The following is a 21,819-nucleotide window of genomic DNA, read 5'->3' as shown; positions in this document are numbered from 1 at the left end:
ACACAGAATTCAAAGAGAATGGGAACAAGAGGGCATATACAGAAGATAACCTCACTATCCTCACTGTGGCTGAGGATCCTTGTTGGGTATCTCTCCCCTCTTTATTCCCACAGGAGCCGATAAAAAAAAACAAAAAAAAAAACACCACACAATAGTTTTGCAACCGTGATAAACAGCAACTATCAGTGCTACTGCAGCTGTCCACATATTTATCAGATCAAGTATGGTGGGGGAATAAGTACTCCACACATCAACATTTTCTTTATCAAACACATTTCCAATGCAGTAATTCAAATGAAAATTTTGACCAGACATTGTGTATTAGTTCCAGAAATCCACACAGATAAAGAAATCCTAATATTAATATCCATAATTACAGTTTTCTAATATAAAGTGGAATGACCCAGGAAAAAAAGTATTGAAGACACTAACTTGGTGGAAAAAGCCTTTGCAGTGACTGCTTCAAGACGCTTACTGTATGAAGAAACTAATTGCTCACAGTGCTCAGTGAGTAGACCATCTGTAAAGATTTTTGGGGGGGCTCTTGTGAATCTTGATGGGCCGTTCCAACAACTTTTTTTTCTTCCTCTGGAACCAATTGAAAATCTCCTTTTCAGGACATTTGGATCGCTGTTTTCCTTGATGGTCCACTCACATCTCATGGTAACAGATTCATCTCAAGAATTTCCCAATTCATGGCTTCATTCATCTTCACTTCAATTACAGCAGCAATTTGGCAAGAACAGCCCCATTCCACGATGCCTCCACCTCCAAACTGAGTCATCTCTCCTCCAAACATGGTGTGTTTTATTATTCGCAAAAAGTTTGGTTTTGCCTCATGTGATCAGATCACATTCTCCCGTTAATTCAGAGGCTTTTGCAAATATTGTGTAGAAAACCTCAAACAAACTTCAACATAAATTCTCCTCAGCCAAGTCTTCTGGGTGAGCGTGCATGGAGGTCATGGGGGGTTGAGTGCATTGTCTGTTGTATTCTCTATGACAACTGTACCTGCTGCTTATTCTGAGTGGTCTTTGGCTCTTGGTCTCCTCTTCTGACTAAGCTTCTGACTCCCCGGTCAGAAATCTTGCAGAGAGCTCCTGTGTGATGGTGGAGTGATGTTCCTTCCACTTGTCGATATGGGACATTTAGGAGTTGTGATTGTTCGTATAATTGCATTCATAGGTGGGTAAGGCTTTTTCTAACCAAGTAACTTACATTAACCCAACTGATTCTAATTTGCACAGGTAGAACTGCTTTGTGAAATCAGTTGACGCCTTGCCTTGGTGTACTCCTTTCATTCTACTTCATATTAAACATGACTTATGGATTGTATCTGTGTGAATTTCTGGTGGTAATACCAATATCTGGTCAAAATTTCATGTGAATAGCTGCACTGGAATTATGTTTAATATTAAAACATTTTGACGTGTTGAATACTTATTTTCCCCACGATAAGTTATTCAACGTTATCGTCTGAGGGAAGGTGTTATATGGCTGTTGTGTCTGCAGAAAAAGAGAGGTTGTGAATGGAAAGAGAAGAGACAGAAAAATGAAAAGTGGGAAGAGTGAGAAGTAGGTCTTATCATTCTTCTCCAGCAGCTGACTGTCAATCATTTTCACTGATAGTCAGCACAAGTGTATAAACACACCCCGTCAAGTACACACACATACACACACACACACACACACACACACTTCCACAATACAGATAGTGTCAATAAGAGATGGACAATATTAAAATCTTGTAATACCAAACTTGCTGCATGTTATCTTGCTAATGTACAGCTCCGTCGCTGGTTGTTAACTTTTTGTTGCCTTCAGCCTTTATAACAAAACTCGTATGAGAATTATTTTTCCATCCCATAAGGAAAGCTGAGATAAGAACTTGTGAAACTTGAGTGGTCTGAGAAATACAAATCCTCAGTTCAAAGTGTCTGCCTCTGTTTTGTCATGGAATCATTATACAGTGGATGAGTACACATATAGTAATCATTGTTGCAGCAAGAACTGATGTTATTTACTGCGTGCACTGAAACTGGAGGGAAGAGAAGAGAGGAAAAGGAGAGACGGCACCAAACACCAGAAACTTAGAAGTGGACTTGCTACTACAGTATCTGTCAGGGGAAAGCCAGGATACAGTTTATCAGACTCTTACACTTATATTATTGATAGTAAAGTGCATATGTGTACTGTATGTGTGTGTATGTACCTGGGTGGGTCTAGTTAAGTCCCATGTATCAGTGTCCATTTGAGTGACCCGAGACGTTTGTGTCATGTCCTGCAGAGGAGCGTTATTGAAAGGCTCTGTGTCTGTCCCCTCTGCTTCTGCGTGTCATCCCCACCTCCCCTCTCTTGGTTCACTCAGCTAGATGTTCCTCCTGTTCCTCCTCTTCTCGGCTGAAGAACTGAAGTCCGTCTCTCACCTCACATAACTCCATCTGTGTCTGTGATTTTGTGTGTCAGAGCCAGGCCCGCTGATGCAGAGATGGATTCATAGAATTAGAGGACAGTGACAATATTTTCTTTGAAACAAGCTTTGTGTGCTTGCATTAAAAGTAGGAAGGCTGAAGTTATCTGCCACTTGACAGTTGAGCCAAATGATGCCTTCACCATGGTAACACATTAGCTTTCCAAACTGGATGCTGCTAAATCCTATAACAAGTAATTACAACTGTATAAACTGGTTGCTAGGGCCCAAGACAGTTACTCTTTGTATATGGACTTCCATTCTGTATATATTTCACTACAGTTTGGTTAGTATGATAGATGCTAGCTATTTAGTATCATGTCTATCCATACAAAAGTGATGACATGCACTCAAAAATTTAGATGGCCAAATAAATGATACATTTTGGGATAAATGTACAAAATGCTGTGCTATGGCCACAATAGCAATCGCAATAACTTGCCGGATTTAAACCAATGCCTGCACAGCTCCAGCTGACAGTGTTAGGGAATGTTAACAGAGGATTATGGGAGTTCGAAGTGTGCTGACATTGGGGAAATTGGTGCATGACGAGGCCAAATTCTCTACTGCTGTTGTTTGTTTGTGCAATTTGCCAACACATATAAGAAGATACGCTGGCATACACACCCTTAGATACACATTACACGCTTTATCTCTCTTATATACACACACACAGACATAAACAGACACGTGCACGTAAAGATATTTACATGAATGAAGTTTCATACCAACAGAGATACACACACTCGTACACAAAAACAAACTCAAAGAGAGCAAACTTAGCAAGGTAAACATATGCACATCATTGCACATGCAGCTGGAAATGCATATGCACCCACACATTCTTTCTCTCACTCTCTCTCTCTCGAACACACACGAACACAGACACACACACACGTGCACACACACACACATACACACAGTCCCCCCGCAGCCTAAATCCTCATGGCCTGTTTAGAAAACCCACTGCTTTCCAGTAAATCCTAAATAAGATAATCCCAGTACATCAACAAATGCAATTTTCAGCTTTGCATAAAACACATGCAAATGGAAGGCAACCTCTCCTCACCCTCAATATGAGAATGTGCGTGAGCAAGTGGATGTGTGTGTTTTTTTTAAAAACGCTGCAGGTATAATCAGTCAGGTAGAAATGACGGGGTGCAGATGAGGAGGAGGATGAGGTTAAGAAGGTCAGTTATGTTAGTTACAAAACTCGGAGAAGAAGCAGGGGTGTGAACGAGGCAATGTCTGGTTTATGCAACGCCAACATGTACGCTCTCCTGAAGTCAGTGAGGTCAACACCTCTCAAACACTGATAACCTCTTACAAAATACTTATGTAAAGACAGATGCTGAGTTGTGAGCAGATAGGAAATTTCCTTTTAAGGAATAATCAAGCAGGTAGTTTCAGAGAACAACAACAATCAGGAGTGAGTCAGAAATAATAAGAAAATGTTTTCAGATGATGTCTGCATTTGCTCACTGATGAGCTCCATAGTTAGAAAAATAGAAAAAAATGGAAAAATATGGACTATGTAGTTTGAAGTCTTTGGTTGAGAATCTAAAAATAAGCCCTTAATTTTGTGAACCCCTACACCGTTCGTTGATCAATTATTGATATTCATTCATTCCTTTTCAGACTGGGTACTGAGTACTGGAGTCCTTCCCAGCATATGGCAGGGAAGCCTTGCCATCACTTGGCTAACAATCATAATCCCATCCACAAGTATGGGTTTATTAGAGTCTCTTATCCATCACACTTTTCTTTAGTCTGTGGGAGCAAACCAAGGTAGACACAGCAACAAAAAGCAAACTCAGTACAAGCATCAAACCTCGTGCAGGCTGTGAAGAATATGATGTGGTAATGCAAAATATAAATACTCCCAGCCTTTTCTTTCAACAGAGTGTTCTAGTCTACAGTGCAGAGAATGGCTCGGTATGATTTTTGCATTACCGTATTTTCTCAGTCTGGAGTCAGCGTTTTGCTCAACAACACAAACTAAACGAAATCACATTTCAGATTGATTCTGCTTAGTGGATGCTGCAAGTGTGAGGGAATTTGTGTATATTTGTGCCCATGAATCTGAGATTATCCCAGGGTCTGAGCTTCAGTGTCTGCTGTGTATGTGTGCATGTGTGTGTGTTCTGGCCTTGGCCAGATAAACATTAATCATTAGCCTCACCATATGGTGCCCACGTTGATCAAATTCCCATGACAGGTAGGGTGCCTTACTCTGGAAAAAGGACACACATGACCAGGTGAGACCACATACGGTTGCATGCTCAGACAAACATGCACACACACACACACACACACACACACACACACACACACACACACACACACACACACGTGAACCCTAAAGCCCCAACAAGAAACTCAATCTGTAACACAAATTCCCCTTGCTGCCACCTTTGGGTTTGAGTTTGTCTGCAGAAATGCTGTTCCTGTTGCCAACAGCTATAAACGAGAAATAGAATAAACTGGAGTTGATGTTCCATTTCCACACTGACAACTGTGTTTGTGTTTTGTGGCACAATGTCTGTGAAGACTATGCTGATAAAATATAACACAAACGTATATATATATATATATATACACATATATCTCATCTATCTAAACAAGGTAGACCTCAAATCATCACTGCTGGCTGGATTGTGTCCAGAGCCAACTTTTTTTTCTATTTTAAAGAAAAGTGTGAGCTGCCAGCAGGTGGCTGGGATGGATGGTAGGCGTACAGCATGGACATAACAATATACCCTCATTACAGTGATTACAGATTTATACAAACATAATTCCTAGGAGACAAGATCATTTCCAGAATGATGTAAAAGGTTTTCATATGTGTCTACTACTCAGTATCACTCTCAGGAACAGAAAATACCGAATAACTTCAGCTGTCTAACAGCCATGTAACAGCTCATGTTTTACTCATGATATTTGTTCATAACTGCATCCTGAAACATATAATATGTTGAAGTCCTTGCATTATAGCACACTAAGTGTATCCACTCCATCCAGCCGCAGCAGTGCAGCCACTGATGGAGGATGGCAGCTGCTTTTGTTTGGCTGCTGTTGTGCTCCTGGAGTAGAAAAGATGTAACTGCCAGTGCCTACAGAGCTTTGGTGATGGACAACATTACGTGTAAGTGAGTAAATATAGGCAGAAAAAAAAAGATCAACTCAACCTAGAACTCAGGTTTTCAGGTAATTCTTAACATCTTTCATTTCCAAGTTCTAAAGAGACTTCATATCTCTCTGTCAGACCAGCTTTACTCTCTCTCTCTCTCGCACACACACACAAAGAGGTATTTCTGTGGTATTCACCGGCAGTGCCCCAGCTCGTTTTGTTCCATCAGGCATACAGATTCTACAAACTTACTATATACAAGCATACACACAAACACACAAAACTAGAAGCTCAGTCACACTGTTTCCATGGATTTTCCAGCAATGGAACCATTTCTCATATTCAGTCTAGGACAAACACACATACACACACACACATAACACACATTAACAATACATAACATAATCACTCTTGTTCAGTCAGACACCCCACTGAGACCCTAGCAACAAAGTCACAGCTAAATGTAGAAATCTCCCTCCTCGTTTAGACCCAACATCCCAAAAAAAGTCATCCAGGAGCACAAACGCCACTGGCACTAAAGCTTTTGTGTGATTGTTTTCACTGGGCTGAATAAAATATAGGTTCATGCCCAATATTTATATCTTTTATGGCATTTTTATAATCCTAACTCTATAGCATCTTATATTAAACCTACAACATGCATGTATAATGTGCATTCAGTGGTACTCATCAGTTTCTCTGTATTTTTTCCTCATACAGTTTAATTATGTTCTCATGTTTGATGAGTTTAATTTGATTATTAAAAGTTTTCTTCAGCCTGTACTATTTATTAAAAAAAAATATGATCAAAAGTTTTGTTTCCTATTTCTCATTCTTGTAATACAAAAGTAATGCGACCTAAATCCTGTTTGTGACAGTTTGTCGTATTAAACACTTACTGCCTGCAGGTCTGGAAAGAAAGCCTCTGCTGCACAGGAAGTGAAGCATTTTATGTATTATGTGTCTGGTTTGGAATAAAGAGAAGAAGAAGAAATATGACGCTCAGCTCCATGGCTACACAGAAAAAGAAAACAGTGACAGTTGCACAAATATGAATGTTAGAAAATCCACAGAAAAGGATGTAAAGCACATTATTTCCAGACTGTTTGTCTGACAGGTGGCTGTTGAGAGGTGTCACCAAAAAAAAAAAAGATAAAAATAACAATAGAGTCTGTAATATGCTCGATTAATCTCTGCTCAGAAGAAGGGTGGACAGCAAAATCTATTTGCTCTGCTTTGGTTTTAATGATGTGAACATATATTCTGTTTCAGGCTTCAGTTTCTGACTGAAGCATTTGTGTGTGTGTGTGTGTGTGTGTGTGCGTGCATGAGTGTGTGTGTACAAAGGATCAAAAAAATGTGAAGGTGCATCAACAAAGTAACTGTGTGAAAGTGTCTCTCTGTAAGAATTATATACTACTGTATATATACTGCATGTGTGGGTATACATGCGTGCATGTGTGTTTCTGCCAGCCTTTAAAGTCTGATGAAGATAAATCTTTATTTCTAAGAGAACTAATAATAGTAGGCACTGATGTATATGAAAGTACATGCATGTAAGAGTTTTTGTGTAATTGTGTTTGTGTGTATGTGTGCGATATATCTTTATCTATATAGATGAGTGTGCGTGCGTGTGTGTGTGTGAGACCCGGCCTGTGCCCAGACCTAGTTAAACAGAAATAGCTACAAGAGCAATAACATCCCCGACTAAGCGGCAAGGGATTCAATTCCCGAGTCATTTTACAAGAGCGTGGTGTGATTGAGTCGGTCTGCCCATTGAATTCAGTATTTAATTTCCTCAAGGTCCCAAGAGCCGTGTCTCTGTTTCCAATTTCTCCTTCTCATGAGATCAGGATGAGGAACTAAATGAGGGGCTTTCTCTTTCCTTTCTTCCCCTTTTTGGTCCATCGTTTTCTTTCATTGTGAAATGCTGAACACTCAGGGTTGGATAGGAGGGGACAGGTTAATGAGTGTTCTTGGTGTAGCAACGCTTTCCATTATCATCATTTCTCTCCTCCCTCCTGCCTCTGTTACAGCATTTATCAGCTTGAATCTGTTTTTTTTTCCTAACATCTATCGCCTCACAATGCCGCTCTCACTTCTCTCGCACATTCCTTATATATTCTGAATTCATGTTTGTTGCATTTGCGTGCTACAAAATGCAAATGTTAGACAAATGTGAACAAGTTTATTTGTACAACCCTTAATTACAATGACTGTCAACGGGCTCCCTCCCTACAAACAGTCAATTAAGTAAAAAAAAAAACAACAAAAAAAACTTAAGGAAGAAAGGTTAGTGGTAGGTGCGATTATGTGACACAAATATAAGACAATAAAAAACATTATAGGTAAATGCTCCATTAACTCAACCTAAAAAAAAAAACTCAGTTGTTCATTGATCTTCTGCAGCAGAATTAAGTAAAGTATTTCAAAATCATTGTTTGCTCTACCTAGAATTTCTTTGAATAATGAAGAGGCTTTCTGGGGATCACAGTGGTCAACTTCTGTGTTTGGAGTAGAAGAGTTTTAAAACCTGAACAAGTCCCATTTCCCTGGTCCAAAATTACCAAAACAGAAGATTAGTTCTCTTAAAATTACTCAAGCACATCAAAAAAGCAGGAATGCATTTATTCAAGTGCAGCTCACCGAGTGGTAGCAGTGCTTTAAAAAAATAAAAGAAAAATAAAAGAAAAAAATTAAAAATCTGATCCAAACTGTTGATGCAAAGGACTTCTACCACTCAAAGCATGCTTTACAGGATAATGGATAAAACCAGATAAATGCAAACATTTGTGTCTTCACTGCACATAATGTTCTCTGTGTGATTCTGGTCAATAGTATTGAGCAGAAGCCAGGTAACTGCTAATGAACCAAACATGAAAACACAAATGGCTATTCAATCACCAGAGGATGCACTTGAAATGCATCACAAGCCCTGTTACATCGCCAGCAAAATTGATTCACACTCCCCAGGATATACCTTAAAGTCATTACCCATCCATACACATGCACTGATAATTGTTCAATCGCAATAGGTAGTAACTGAGTTAAAAGTGCCACCGAGCCAATTATAACTGTGTATGAACAGACGCACAAACAAATCCCATGGAAGATGAGTAACTGAATAAGGAGAAACATAACATTAATATCACCTTTATTCCTCTGCTGCTTTGATACCTCAAACAAGAGGGTCTCAGTTCCCACAAGAAGCAAGCCCCCTGAGAGATGTTTGCTTAACAAACAATCGCTATTTTGTCTCTTATATGCCCTCCTAGAGAAAGAAATGAAGAAAGGAGATGTGAGGGTTGGTATTGCAACAACTTGTGATCCCTGGGTTAAGTCACAGTTTAAGCTCTGCACCAAGTCTCCGCCGTGCTGAGTGCAAATCCAGTGGCAGATCCAGACAGGTAATTCAATTTCCCCAACAATCTGATATTTGGAGATTTTAAATGGCAATGTAAGAAATAAATCCTACGTTTCTTGTATTTGCATTTTTAAGACTCTGTACTTCTGTAAGATTAATTTAAGACATTTTAATACCAATTAAGGCCTTATTTTTAGATGAATTAAGTCAATACCTCTTAAGACTTTTAAGGATCTGTGTGAACCCTGTAGTATGGAACACAAGAAGATTGTCCTCCCAAGAAGAACAACATCAGCTGTTTTAGCACATGCCCAAAAATGAGATATGATATGGATATGGTCATCAAAACCTCATGTTTTAAAGTAGCTGTTAGTAAGGTTTGCTATTGCTACATAGCTAACATTAGCATTAACAGTTATACCTACCAGAAAACCACAAACGTCATTCCCTTCCTCACCAAGAGCTGTGTCCAGCAGTGGAAAACAACCCTGGCTTCTATTTCTTTTCCTCTACTGAAGTTAGCATGCTAACCACCTAGCCCCATCCTGGCCAGACTGTCTTGTCACTTTGAGTCACTGTATTGTCCTGTCTGCCCTGAACAAGAGGGATTGCTCAGAGGGTGTATTATAACATATGTTCTTGTACAAACAGAAGGATGGCTGAAGCTCCTGGCAAGCAACCATCACCACCACCAGCTCCTGGCAAGAAAGCCTGTTCAGAAGTAGAGAAAAACTTACATATAACCCCTTCAGTGTTTGATTATAATGACACAGGTCCTCTAACCTTAATAAAGTCATTTTAACCCCAACCACAGCGTTTCTCTAATGCTAACCACATCATTTTTTGTGCCAAAACCAAACCAAACCATATTGTCACAGATTTATTTTTCAAGAGTGATTTTTTTTTTAAACAGAAACACACAAACACATGATATCATACTACTGATGTGGGTGTCAGAAAACACGTCTATGTGTTGCTCTGGAGGGCATGGACAAACGGTGTATGTCATCTTTAAATCTGGATACAAATGCAATCAAAATGAAGAAATAAGCAGGAAACTCTGGAAACTGACTGACAAACTGTGGAAAGGAATAACTGACAAATTACACATGCCCTTTCTTCTGGCTGCCAACCAGCTGACATTGCTAAGAGCGCTGCCAGGACTGAGTAGCACTGGACGAGCTACTGCGACTGTCTCAGGTGGTCTTCCCCACTGTAACTATGTCTCTCTTGATGCCTGCCTCCATTTTGTCCATTTTGCTTTTGATTACACATTTAAATAAAGTAAAAAAAAATCTTGCATGATGTGAAATTGACCAGGTGATTCCAGTTGAAGAAGCTTTCTGTGGCAATTGGTTGTTTGACTGAATCAACAGGAAAATACAAGAGCATCTCAATAAAGTAAAAAAGGGGGGGTTTTCTCCATCTCTGTTAATTTATTGGTAAAGATGGGCCGCCAAGACAAAGCAGTATTTACTATCTCACATATGTGAAAATGAAACTGAATATGCATATTATAGCAGCCTTTATATTTCTCAGTTGTTGCAGCATTAGTTCTTGCATCTAATCACAGTGTGGAAGGCAGAAATAATTCATTATTACAAACAACACATACAATAGTCCAAGTCATTACAATTTCACCACAGCTCAATGAGTTTTATATCCGTTATTGATCAAACTATAGACAGTCACAGCCGTGCGCTGACAACACCAGCTGTTCACACAGTTTTTCTCACTATTAGATTTCACAGACACCAATCTAACTTATTAGTTTTAGGTTTATGACTGTCTGCCTTTAAAATCAACTCAAGTCCGTCAGTAACAAATATTCCAGCAATGCACTCTGTCTCAAATCACTAGATTTAATTTGTATCTACACTTTAGAGAAAGCCCTGCTGCTTTCCCTGATGTGTCATTACTTTCCTGTCAGCATTTCTTACCCACAAGTAGCAGCTTTTCTGTGAGTCATCGTTTCAGTAACAGGCACACATGAACTGGAAAAGAGATCCACTGACTTGTAAGAAAACTTCTGTTCTGACAGTGGTAAAATCAGAAGCACACGTCATTTTAATTGTTGGTGCAGCAATACTATCTGTTGTGCTGAGGACTTTTGGCTGCTCCTTTGTGTGACACGTTCTGTGCAAATTAAGTAATTGAATAGGATAATAACATGATTGCAAATATATGACAGCACCTTGGAGAAAGGCAGTCATGTTGAAATGCTTGAAAAAATGAAAGAAATACGGAAAAATCTGTGTGGTAATTACAATTCATAATTAATGTGACATTCATGATATAATTGCCATTATCTTTATTTACATTTCTGTCAATTACTTCCCCATCAGTGATCATTAGATTTCATCTTCAGCTCTGTAGTAGCAGAGATCATCTTCCTGACAAGTGTTTTAGTTGCCTAACCTTAAGAAAGTTTGATAGTTGTCTAATCATAACCATGCCATACCTTGAAAGCACTCCACACATCTTTTACTTAAATATGAAAGTTTAATAGTAGTAAATTTACCCTGGGCTGTTTAAGTTTTCATCCAATACCATTCCAACCAACAGAATTACTTTAAAGCAGTGCAATGTTAACATAATGTTATGGATAAGTTAATGTCAAACACCAACCTGTTTCTTGTCATGTTACACTCACGTAAGTCTCTTTTTTAAGGCACACAGTGTGCTATTTGAACTTTAGGACATGGTGTTCATTTCACTCAGTTCATGAGACCAGACAGTTAATTCTATACCAGCTCAGTGAATCAGACATGAGGAACTTCAAACTGTGAAACTCTCTCCATTACTGTTCCAGGCACCTGAAAGCTTATGCAGCTCTCTGAGCAGTGTTATCATTATCTTGCTCCAGTGAAGGTTAGTTTAAAGTGCCATATTATCATGAGAGAATCGGTGCATAGAGGCAGGCTTGGCCTCAGCTGGAGTTGGAGGGAACGCGTTTCAGCTATGATAGCTGCTAATAACAGGGTCTGAACTTAAGAAAAAGATTTAGGTGTGTGATGTGTTTTCATTATGTCAACTCACAGATTGTAGGGTCTGCTTGCATGTGCCAGAGAAACCCATTGTGTGAGATGTATAATTGGCTAATGGGTCTGCAGAATCCAGGGTGGCAAGAGAAGGTAATTGGATGATATGACTTTGAAATTAGCTGTAATTGGCTAACATCAGACGTGCAAATCAGAGCGGCCAGATTGTAATTGTTAGCTCTGACTTTAGAGGCGAGGGCAGGGGATAGAAAGTAATTAGTTTAAGGCTCTTTGGAACCCTAGGTGTGCTCATAATCAGCTCAATTTGATTTGAGAACAGAGATTGGAAAGGTTTTTAACTGGCTGAAGTCCCGTTCCATGCAAAGTGCGGTACGACAGTATTGACCATTCCTTTGTGCTGAATGTAGGCATGAAACTTTCTTGCCCACTATTTCATCAATAGTGTTTCTCATTAGACTAAATAAGGTGCCAAACCCACACAAACTTAGTTTTAGAGGAGGACTGTCCTGGCCCTGGCCCTAACTGTTTAATGCAAATTTGTCTGAAGTACACAAATGGCAGTATTATGACTCAGTGAAAGATAACTGTAAAGATCTCATAGTACTCCAACTGATTAGCAACAGTTTTTATAAACTTAGTAAGAAATAAAATTCATTTTGCTAAAATAGAAAAAACAACTTGTGTTTGGAAACTGTAATGGATTTTTACATGATTTTATCGTTCACCCTTCCATTCACATATGTTCTGAACTCTCAGAGGTTTTCTCAGTGAATACAATATTATAATGGAGCAACAAAAATAAAAGCAGAGCAAAATAAGAGCATCTCATGAGGGAAAGAACAATGCAGCTGTCTGCCTGTGGGATTGCCATTCACACACACACACACACACACACACACACACACACACACACACTGTTATACAACTTTAACTCTCTTTGCAGATGGAACACTGACATAATATACATAGGAAGTCTGTGCTCTGTGTTTTTTGAGGTGATTGAAATTCTAGTATTATTTTATTCATATATTCGCGCTAATTAGCAGGTATCAGCTCACCATACCTGGCTTGGTAGCTTACCTCATTAACTAATCAGACAGCAAATAAATTAGCCATGGGTTAGCCTTCAGGCAAGTTGCTCAGATGTGCTACTGATGGTAACAGGACCATATGCTTGCAGTTACAGTTATCAAACCAGCATGCACCAAAGTTTTGGCTCCACACACACCTCAGCTCTTTGCCTAGTTTCGGATTAGCCAGGAGTTAGGTGGGGTCAAACCCTGACAAGATGGCCCCTATGAGTAATGTCACAGAGGCTACACCCATCTTTATACAGCCTACAGTCTGACTTGTACTGACTTGTCTAATCTTAGTCTTTGTGTGAAGCTGTTCCAAAGTCTTGGAGCTGCTAACTCCTGCTCTGAGGATTTTTTTGGTGACAAACCCAGCACCAGGGACAATCTTCTTCTGGCATATTCCTTACACTCTTTATATACAGTAGGGGTCTGACTGCCAAAGGAAAGAAACTGTCATTCACACATCAAACGCACAAGAAAGAAACATTCCATTTCATTTATCCATTCATTCATTTTCCATACCACTTACCCAAAACCGGGTCGCAGGGGGGCTGGAGCCAATCCCAGCTGACACTGAGCGAGCGCCTGGTACATCCTGGACAGGTCGCCTGTCTATCGCAGGGCTAACCTTCCATTTCCTGTATGAAAAATTTTACCATCTTAGACTAAAGTGTAGTTGCTGTGTAAAGCTGTGCATTTGACCCAGGGAATAAAAAGCAGGGAAGCACTAACATTTCAAGTTAGCAAATATTTCGTGATTTTGAGATTTTGATTGACATCAGTATATGAATATTGTCTCTTATTCACCTCTACTGAAGTGCACATTTCATATTTCGATGGGAGACTTCACAGGTCAGAGTGCATCTTGATTCAGCTCTGACTGGGCAGATAATATGCACATCTGGCCAGTACAGACAGTGATGCACTGTGTTTGGAAATAGAGAAGTGATTCATCTAGTGTGCTTTATCCCTATATTAAGTACTACAAATTCACCAAACTGCAAATTATTAAATAGCTCTCATACACTGAATACAGTTTGTGATCACTCAGATCCATGTTTAATTATTATAGTACCTGCAGTGGAAATGTATGAAATGAGTGCAGAGCAATTTCATTGAGTGGAAACAAAGGCCTAATTAGCTGCATCAAATGAAATTACCCTTTTTAAGGTGTTTAACAAACAGGCCTAGTGGTGGCTACTGTAATCAAGTCAATATTTTAGAAATATTTAATGATAACAAGGTCATGAAAAACCTCTGAAATGGCTCCAGCTTCACAGATAAGAATTCGACATGGCCTCTATCCGAAATCTCCCAGAACTTTCCTTGCAATTCCAAGATTTTCATAAACTTCCTACTTAGGAAGATGTGTACCACGCGTTCCCTCTGGGTGGAGAGCGTGAAAAAGTCCATTTGCTTTGAAGCGAGGAAAACTGACTGCAGTGAAATGAATTTGTGTGTGTGTGTGTCTGTGAGGGAGAGAGAGAGAGAGAAAGAGAGAAAGCGAGAGTTGGCTAATCCTTTTCAATTCTCAGCAGAGTGTCATTGACTGTCATTGACGACAGAGCAGATACCCCAGGCCACTGCACTCTTCCCATGGTGGCCGATGTACACAACAACAGTAGCAACAATAACAACGACGTCAAGCTGCGCTCGCTCTTTGAGCCTGACAACAACAGTTACCGGAGGGCATCCCCACTGCCCCTCTGCCAAGGTGACTTCTGTGTGTGTGTGTGTGTGTGTGTGTGTTGGAGTGAAGGAGAGCGCAAGAGACATTGTATGAAGTAAACATAGTAAAGAGAGAACATGGAAGAAGAATGAGATTGATAGAAAAAAACAACAAAAAGTTGATGTCTCAACTTAAATCAGTTTCTTTATTTTGTTATTACTTCTTCATTTGTGACTTGCTGCACTACTGCACATTTTCAGAATTGTAGCATCTGACCCATCTAGCTAAATGTGTCAAACTTCAGGGTACAGCAGTAAAATTGCCAGTATTGGATATGATTGACATAATGACTAATGGCATGAATGGCTTGTTATTCACTAAATGCACTGTCAATGAAATGATGGCACAATCCCTTTTTCAAATGTAATGTACTGTGATTAACATTCACAAGAATTTAATTATTTTGTCAAACTGCCGTTCTCTCTATATATATCTTTGAATTTTCTTTTGACTCACTTTATTTTTCCTCTCTTTCAAGCCTAGTAATTCTCAATCCTGACAGGAAGTTGATCAAATGTCACACATCTCTTGAGATTTTCTGCACTAGAGAAGTGACATTTGTTCAAATGTCCAAACCCGGTGTTGATGTATCACTACAACTCTGGTTGTGTTTGTTCAGCATAGATGGCAGACAAAGAAAGTCACAGTTAAAACAGGCAAGCAGCAAAGTTACACTGAAACTGGGTCAACAATCATTCCTGCATGTCATCCCCCCTCTCTCTGCCCCCTTCTTGTCACTCTCTACTGTCCTATCAAATAAAAGCAAAAATGCCTCCCCCAACAAAAAAACAAAAAAAAAAAACAATCATGTCTCAGATTTATTAAATGGACAAATCAAATCAAATGTTCATGAAATATACAAAAACAAAGATAACAATTATGTGGATGGGTTATTTAATTACGCAAAAAAAGGATTAAAACAAAGTTAAGCAAAAAACATCTTTTAGTTTTACAATAAGTGTAAAGTTAACTAATGAATGAGCAGGACAGTTTCAGTTTGACTGAAGCACCTGTTACAGTTTCAGTTCTCAAACTGAACTTGCCAAAATAAATGCACTTTATCAGAACGTAATAAAAAATGAAATAAAAAAATAAAAGAGCCAAGCTTATAAAAGAGACAAATAACTTTAAAACTAATAAAATTAAAAAATGCAATACATTCCAGGACTATTGATTTTAAAAAGATAAAGTAAGTGGGCTACTTGAATAGTTCTTGATTTTCATATAGAGATGTGCTTTAGGGGAAGCGAGTCCTCCTCTGTGAGTGTTCAGATATAGAGAAAGTATTGTAGCTGATATACTCGACACGCTGATGGAACCAAAGACAGATACACCACAACCATTACCGACTGACCACATCAATTACACGTTGACCATAACCACTGTCAAGGTTCCTCTCTGCTGTGAGTATTTTTGTGAGCGTGTGAACTTGCAGTGCCATCTTTGTGAAGCCCAGATTGAGCTGTAAAACGACGGTGAGGACATTTCAGCATTGTGAGGACGTTTTGAATAATCCTCCTCTTCCTGAACATCAACACCAGCTCTAGAGGTAATGTATCACATTGTTGAAGAAATAAAGGGGAAGACAAATCAAATTGCTTTGTCAGTTTTTCTTCTGTCTTGACTATCAAAAAAAAAAAAAAAAATCACAGAACTACAAATGTAAGAGAGCAAGGTTAGTTCACTGAATTACTATTAATACATCTAAATTCTGCACACATAGAGCTTTCATTTTATATTACATTATATCACATACATCACAACATCTACATTAAAAAATTATATATGATAGAAAATTATTACATTATTACCACCTTTGCTTCAGGTTACCTGTGGTAGCTGAGCCAGGAAATAGATAGAGTCATTTTCATGGCTTCCAGATTGATTTGGTTCAGATTTTCCAGATATATCATTTTGCTGTTTGGGTGGTTGCATAACAGAATACACCAAGTCATTTTGCGGAGCTGTGACTCTGCTGTCCGCACATGCCCCTCTTGGACCTACCCTAGACTTGGAAGCTGAATTTAAAGACACATCTGAATACTTGCCACGAGCAGCTGCTAAATCAGTGTTGTGGTGGTAGGAAAAATTAGCATAGAGACGGTCTGGATCGGTGTCAGTAGAGGAGCGGACAGTAGACAGAACTAGAGGCGGACTCTCAGCCTGGCGGTCTTCAGTTCTGATTTCATCGTATTCAACATCCTTGAAAAAAGAAACAGGGAGAGAAAAAAAAAAACAGTTGTAAGAAACACAGAATCAAACATTACTTTACAGTAAGGATACATGAATTATCATTAATTTATTCAAGATTTAATCACTACTTTACACATTAATACTGTATGTCATTAATCAAATTAACAAGAGTCTTTCTTTCATGACCTTATGCATTAAACACAGTGTTTAAAGCATTAACCAAGGTGAGTACATCTTCATTAATTATGGTTTATTACTCATTATTACAATGTATCCTTTGTTTTCAAAAGATTTGGACCACTAAATCAAATCCAACCTGTTACAGCACAGAACACATCATGGAATGATATTTAACTAGCATCAGTTACTCAGGAGTTTATTATGTTTGTGGCCCTTATGATAAAGCAGTGAACCATTTGATGATTCCTGTTGAAATGTCTGTAGCCCAAATTAGTGAGAACACCTCTTTACTGAATGTCCTCCACTCATCACTACTCATTATGTCCCAGGGAGCACATGCCTCACCACCAGTGGAATCAGATGGTGATGGGACCTCTTCTTGACCAGCCTCCAGGTGGTGGATACATAAAACAATATGTCATGTTAACACCTGAAGTCACCATGAGTATCATAATAGTCATATAGTCATAAGGCCCTATTTTCACACTGCCACAGTGCAGCATATTTCACTTGCTAAAATAGACAGACCCCCGCAGGAGAAAATACTAAAGAAACTAGTAAGCATGTGTTTCACAGTCAAGTACTGTACATTTCACACAACTGTGAAGTAAGTCTTTTTCAGTTTGAATAAGGATTTTAATGTGCCTTTATACTTCTCTGATCACCTGTAAAATGTGAAAAGTTGCACAACAGTATTTATATAAGGCCATAATTTTAAATAAAATACATTAAACATCATATGAATGGCCAACAGCAGTAGTTCTTTCCCTTAAAAGTGTTTGTGAAACTTTTTTAAAATACCATTAAAGACCTTAATGGGATTTTTAAAATAAATTTATAAGGTAGTATAAAGTAGTTTAAAGTATAAAGTTATAGTAGATATACAAGCACTGATGCACTTAAAGGTCATATGTAAAAGTATATGAACTAAATACCTTCAGCAGCTCTTCCTAGGCACTGCTTTTGATTTAACTGCCTTATACTGACTCAAGCAAAGATCAAAGACCTTTTTTGTCCACAGTGCAATTAAGTATAAAGCTTAGATTTTCTTGTGAACTTTTACTAAATGTATTCATTTGTCAGCTACACCATATTTTCATGTTATTTCACAATGACACAGTCATTAATAACACAAGGACCAATTCACCATTTTTGTTGAGGTTTAGTTAACAATGACTACAGTGTTTGGATTTCAACTAATGCATGTGCTTCAGACATCAACATGCTTAATAGCTCTGAAATTATGATTGAGAAACATAAGTTCTCTGATTAATTGATATATTGTTCTAGCATGCATCCACAAATGAGATAATGTTGATTCTTCTGTATTCCCCTAATAATTCAAGAAGTCTTACATGCATGAATTCCTGTCAATTCATATACACTTAATGCAGTTTTAGCCACAATAGATAGTAAAGATCGAATGGTTCATCAATCATTGTAAGGACCAGAAACATGATTAACTCCTGAGTAACTGATGCTTAGTTATGATTCCATGATGTGTTCTGTGCTGTAGCAGGTTGGATTTGGTTCAGTGGTCCAAATCTTTTGCAAACAAAGGATACATTATGTGATTATGTTTAATATATAATATATATTAAATATAATATATTTAATATAACTCATGAACATATTTATGCAAACGCGCACACACACACACACACACACACACACAAAACTTTAAAATTTGTTATTGAAGGTGCTTCTCTTCAGGAAGTTATTCCTCTGTTTTATAGCCTTTACAGTAAAGGCAGGGTCAACCTAATTACACGCTGTTGATACAATCTTGTTATTGAAGATGATGCCCCGAATTCTGCTATTTCTTTACTGATATTAGGAGATAGTGAGACAACATTATTCTGACCTGTGTATCTGCAGTGTCTGGACCAATACTGATAACTTCTCACTTGTCTGAATTTAGCTACAGGTGCTTCAGTGACATCCAGTTTTGAATGTCAGGAAGACAGCTGTGTGGGTTATCAAGATGGAGTCTTGTTGAGATCAACAGGAGGATACAGCTGTGTGTCATCGCCATGGCAATGAAGACGAATATTGTGCATTGTACAGTCTGTAATTTCCTAGTTTGTCGCCATGAAATTGCCTTGAAAGGGCAAACAAAGTGCATAACAGAAAATTACAGCATGAGCTGTGACATTTCACTTCAATGAATGATGCTGCTGGATCGTCCAAACTGAAAACAGACCTGGTCCTCTCTAGAGTTGCTCCCATACTGATACTAGTATCAGAAATGCCTCCTAAAATAACCTAAAATACTGGACTGAGTATCTCCAAGTATTCATAGTGATATGCAGTGTATGCACCAATCCGATACCACATATTTCTAAGTTAACCTTATATATTGACACCAGGGTAAAAGGGCAGTCTTCCCAGAAATCAATTCTTCTTCAGCACTCAAAAACAGAAACCTACACAGGATTTTGCACTGTGCAGCCACTGGCAGCTGTTTTCAAGTGATGAAAATATGATTTCTGGTAACAGTGTAACATTAGCCATTAGCAAAATGTCAACAATTTGGCCTTATCTTACCTTGGAAAGTCTCACCTGTAAAAAGGGAATGTGTACAGTATGCGAGGCTTTAGTGTAGTGTGTAGCAGTGACCGACAGTCAAATTGAAGAATAAAGAAAGATTCTATGGCATCATAGTTAACCTGACTAATGCCATACAACAATGATAGCAATCATATCACATCCATACAGGGTTAGTGATATACAGCTGTTGGAATTTTTTTTTAACACAATGGTGTTGGATCAGTATTGGCCGATACACAAGTTCGGGTATAAGAAGTAAAAAGTGATATCAGAACATTCCTAGTTCTCGTATTTGCACATCAACTCACAGTTTTTCACACATGCTGTGTATGCAGGGCATATAAATACCAGTGCCTGAGCCTCACACAAGCTAGGGGGATATATTGTTAAGTACTTCAAGCTGCTGTGGGAGAGCAAACACAGCAGCTTGCCCACCACATGGTTTTAGAATCAAATGAAGAAACTTACCCCTTGTGTGTCTTCCTGTGGCCAATCAGCACTTGACGCTTATGAAAACATAAAGGATATATATTGTTATTATGTCTCATGGAGGCTTTGATACTGTCACATTTATGCAGCGTGTGTGGTGGTTTGTGGGTCTTACTCAGTTGTTTTTTCATCAACTTCCTCATAAGTGTAAGTACGACCGTCAGTATGGTTATTATGATCATGAAACCTATAACCAAATATAGGACACTTCCTGCCAAAGAAAAGAAAGAAGAAAAGAGAAAGAGAAAGAGGCCAGCTGAAGAAAAGCTTCACCACAGCTTAACATACCAACCACAGCTTGCTTTCCTATAATTGAATCTTTATAGTACTTGCTTTTCATCTCATATGGAAATGGAAATCTAAAAGTGAAAATCAAAAGTCAATATCAGAATTGGACTGAAACACTAAAGCATCAAAATTAGGGCAAGCAACTGAAACTTGTTAATTTTGCAGTGAGGTATTTGAACAAACAAACCATGAGTTTATTGTATCATTCTGTTATATATTGTAATTATAAAGAACTGATTTTGTTGTTCATTAAAACTCTAAGAACGCTCTTAGAGTTTTGATGAACAACAAAATCAATTCTTTATATAGGATACCATTCTGTCTTTGTTAATTTGCTGTAACTGCAAATCAGGATGGCATCTATTAATTATTAGTAAAATACATATTTCAGCACAGTGATGACAATATTGCACAACAACAATTTTAATTAAATAAACACTTCATACCAGCTCTTGGTGTTATTGGTGCATTAGGTGTTGTCATAAGTGTGTACGACGCAGGCATATTAGTAATGGTATCTGAGGGGCTGGAAGATATAATGGTGCTGTCCATAGCAGCAAATGGCACTGTAGAAGCAGCAGTGACTGTTTTAGCAGTTGTTTTGGGACCTACAAGCAGAAAAAAAGCAGGCAAAATATTCATTAATCAGATTTTGACAAAGGGATGGTATTTTGTTTAAATGAAAATGGAGAACACAAACTTACCATCTATAAATCTGAGAATCACCTGTATAAATGAATCGGGGCCAAATCTCTCCACTCCACAAACATATTTTTTGGAGTGGGACGTCTGGAGATCGATCAAGGTCACACTCAAATCATTTCCCTTGTTAACTAAGAATATTCTGTTCTTACGTTCAGTCTTTCCAAAACTTGCTCTGATGATGATATCTTTGTCTTTTGTGCATGGACTTAGACAAAGATACTTAACATTATATGTTACATCAAACCAAACGTCCCAGTCTGAGCAAATGAATGTCACATTTTTCCCAAAATGGCAATCTATGATGAGATTCTTCATCTCCACAATGGTCAGAGCTAGAAGTGAAAATCAAGGAAACATTTTTAAACTTTTGTCAGTGTATAAATAACTTTAAATATGTGCATTCCTTCTTATAGTGATCCTTTTAGTGTTTGTAATAGCAAAACTTCACTTTCAAAAGGTAAATGACTAAAAGACTCATTTATCAGAACAAATGAACGGGAGAACATATAATACACCAGCTACAGTAGGTGCAGATACAGAATACAGAAATATAAACTCACCTAAAAGAAGAAAAGAGTAAATGTAGATTTTCATCATGATGACAATTACGAGCAAAGAACAAAAAAGCAAATGTAAATGAATT

The 21,819-nt window shown here is 38.3% G+C and overlaps 1 protein-coding gene across 1 annotated transcript; it reads right to left on the bottom strand.

The window, feature by feature from the left end:
- Nucleotides 1-14,992: 14,992 nt before the first annotated feature.
- LOC139636588 (uncharacterized) lies at nucleotides 14,993-21,579 on the bottom strand. The gene is made up of 5 exons (XM_071504799.1): nucleotides 21,176-21,579; nucleotides 20,918-21,079; nucleotides 20,299-20,394; nucleotides 20,163-20,200; nucleotides 14,993-16,973 (listed from the first exon to the last, which is right to left on the bottom strand). Exons 1-5 carry the CDS (start codon nucleotides 21,489-21,491, stop codon nucleotides 16,593-16,595), a joined length of 993 nt encoding a protein of 330 aa, XP_071360900.1. The 5' UTR covers nucleotides 21,492-21,579; the 3' UTR covers nucleotides 14,993-16,592.
- Between the last annotated feature and the right edge of the window lie 240 nt (nucleotides 21,580-21,819).

This window comes from Trachinotus anak, unplaced genomic scaffold (genome assembly GCF_046630095.1).
Source record: "Trachinotus anak isolate AG129_WGS33_773 ecotype Australia unplaced genomic scaffold, CSIRO_AGI_Tana_v1 ptg000019l, whole genome shotgun sequence".
Classification (NCBI taxonomy): domain Eukaryota; kingdom Metazoa; phylum Chordata; class Actinopteri; order Carangiformes; family Carangidae; genus Trachinotus; species Trachinotus anak.
This window is presented reverse-complemented; position numbering and strand designations above follow the sequence as displayed.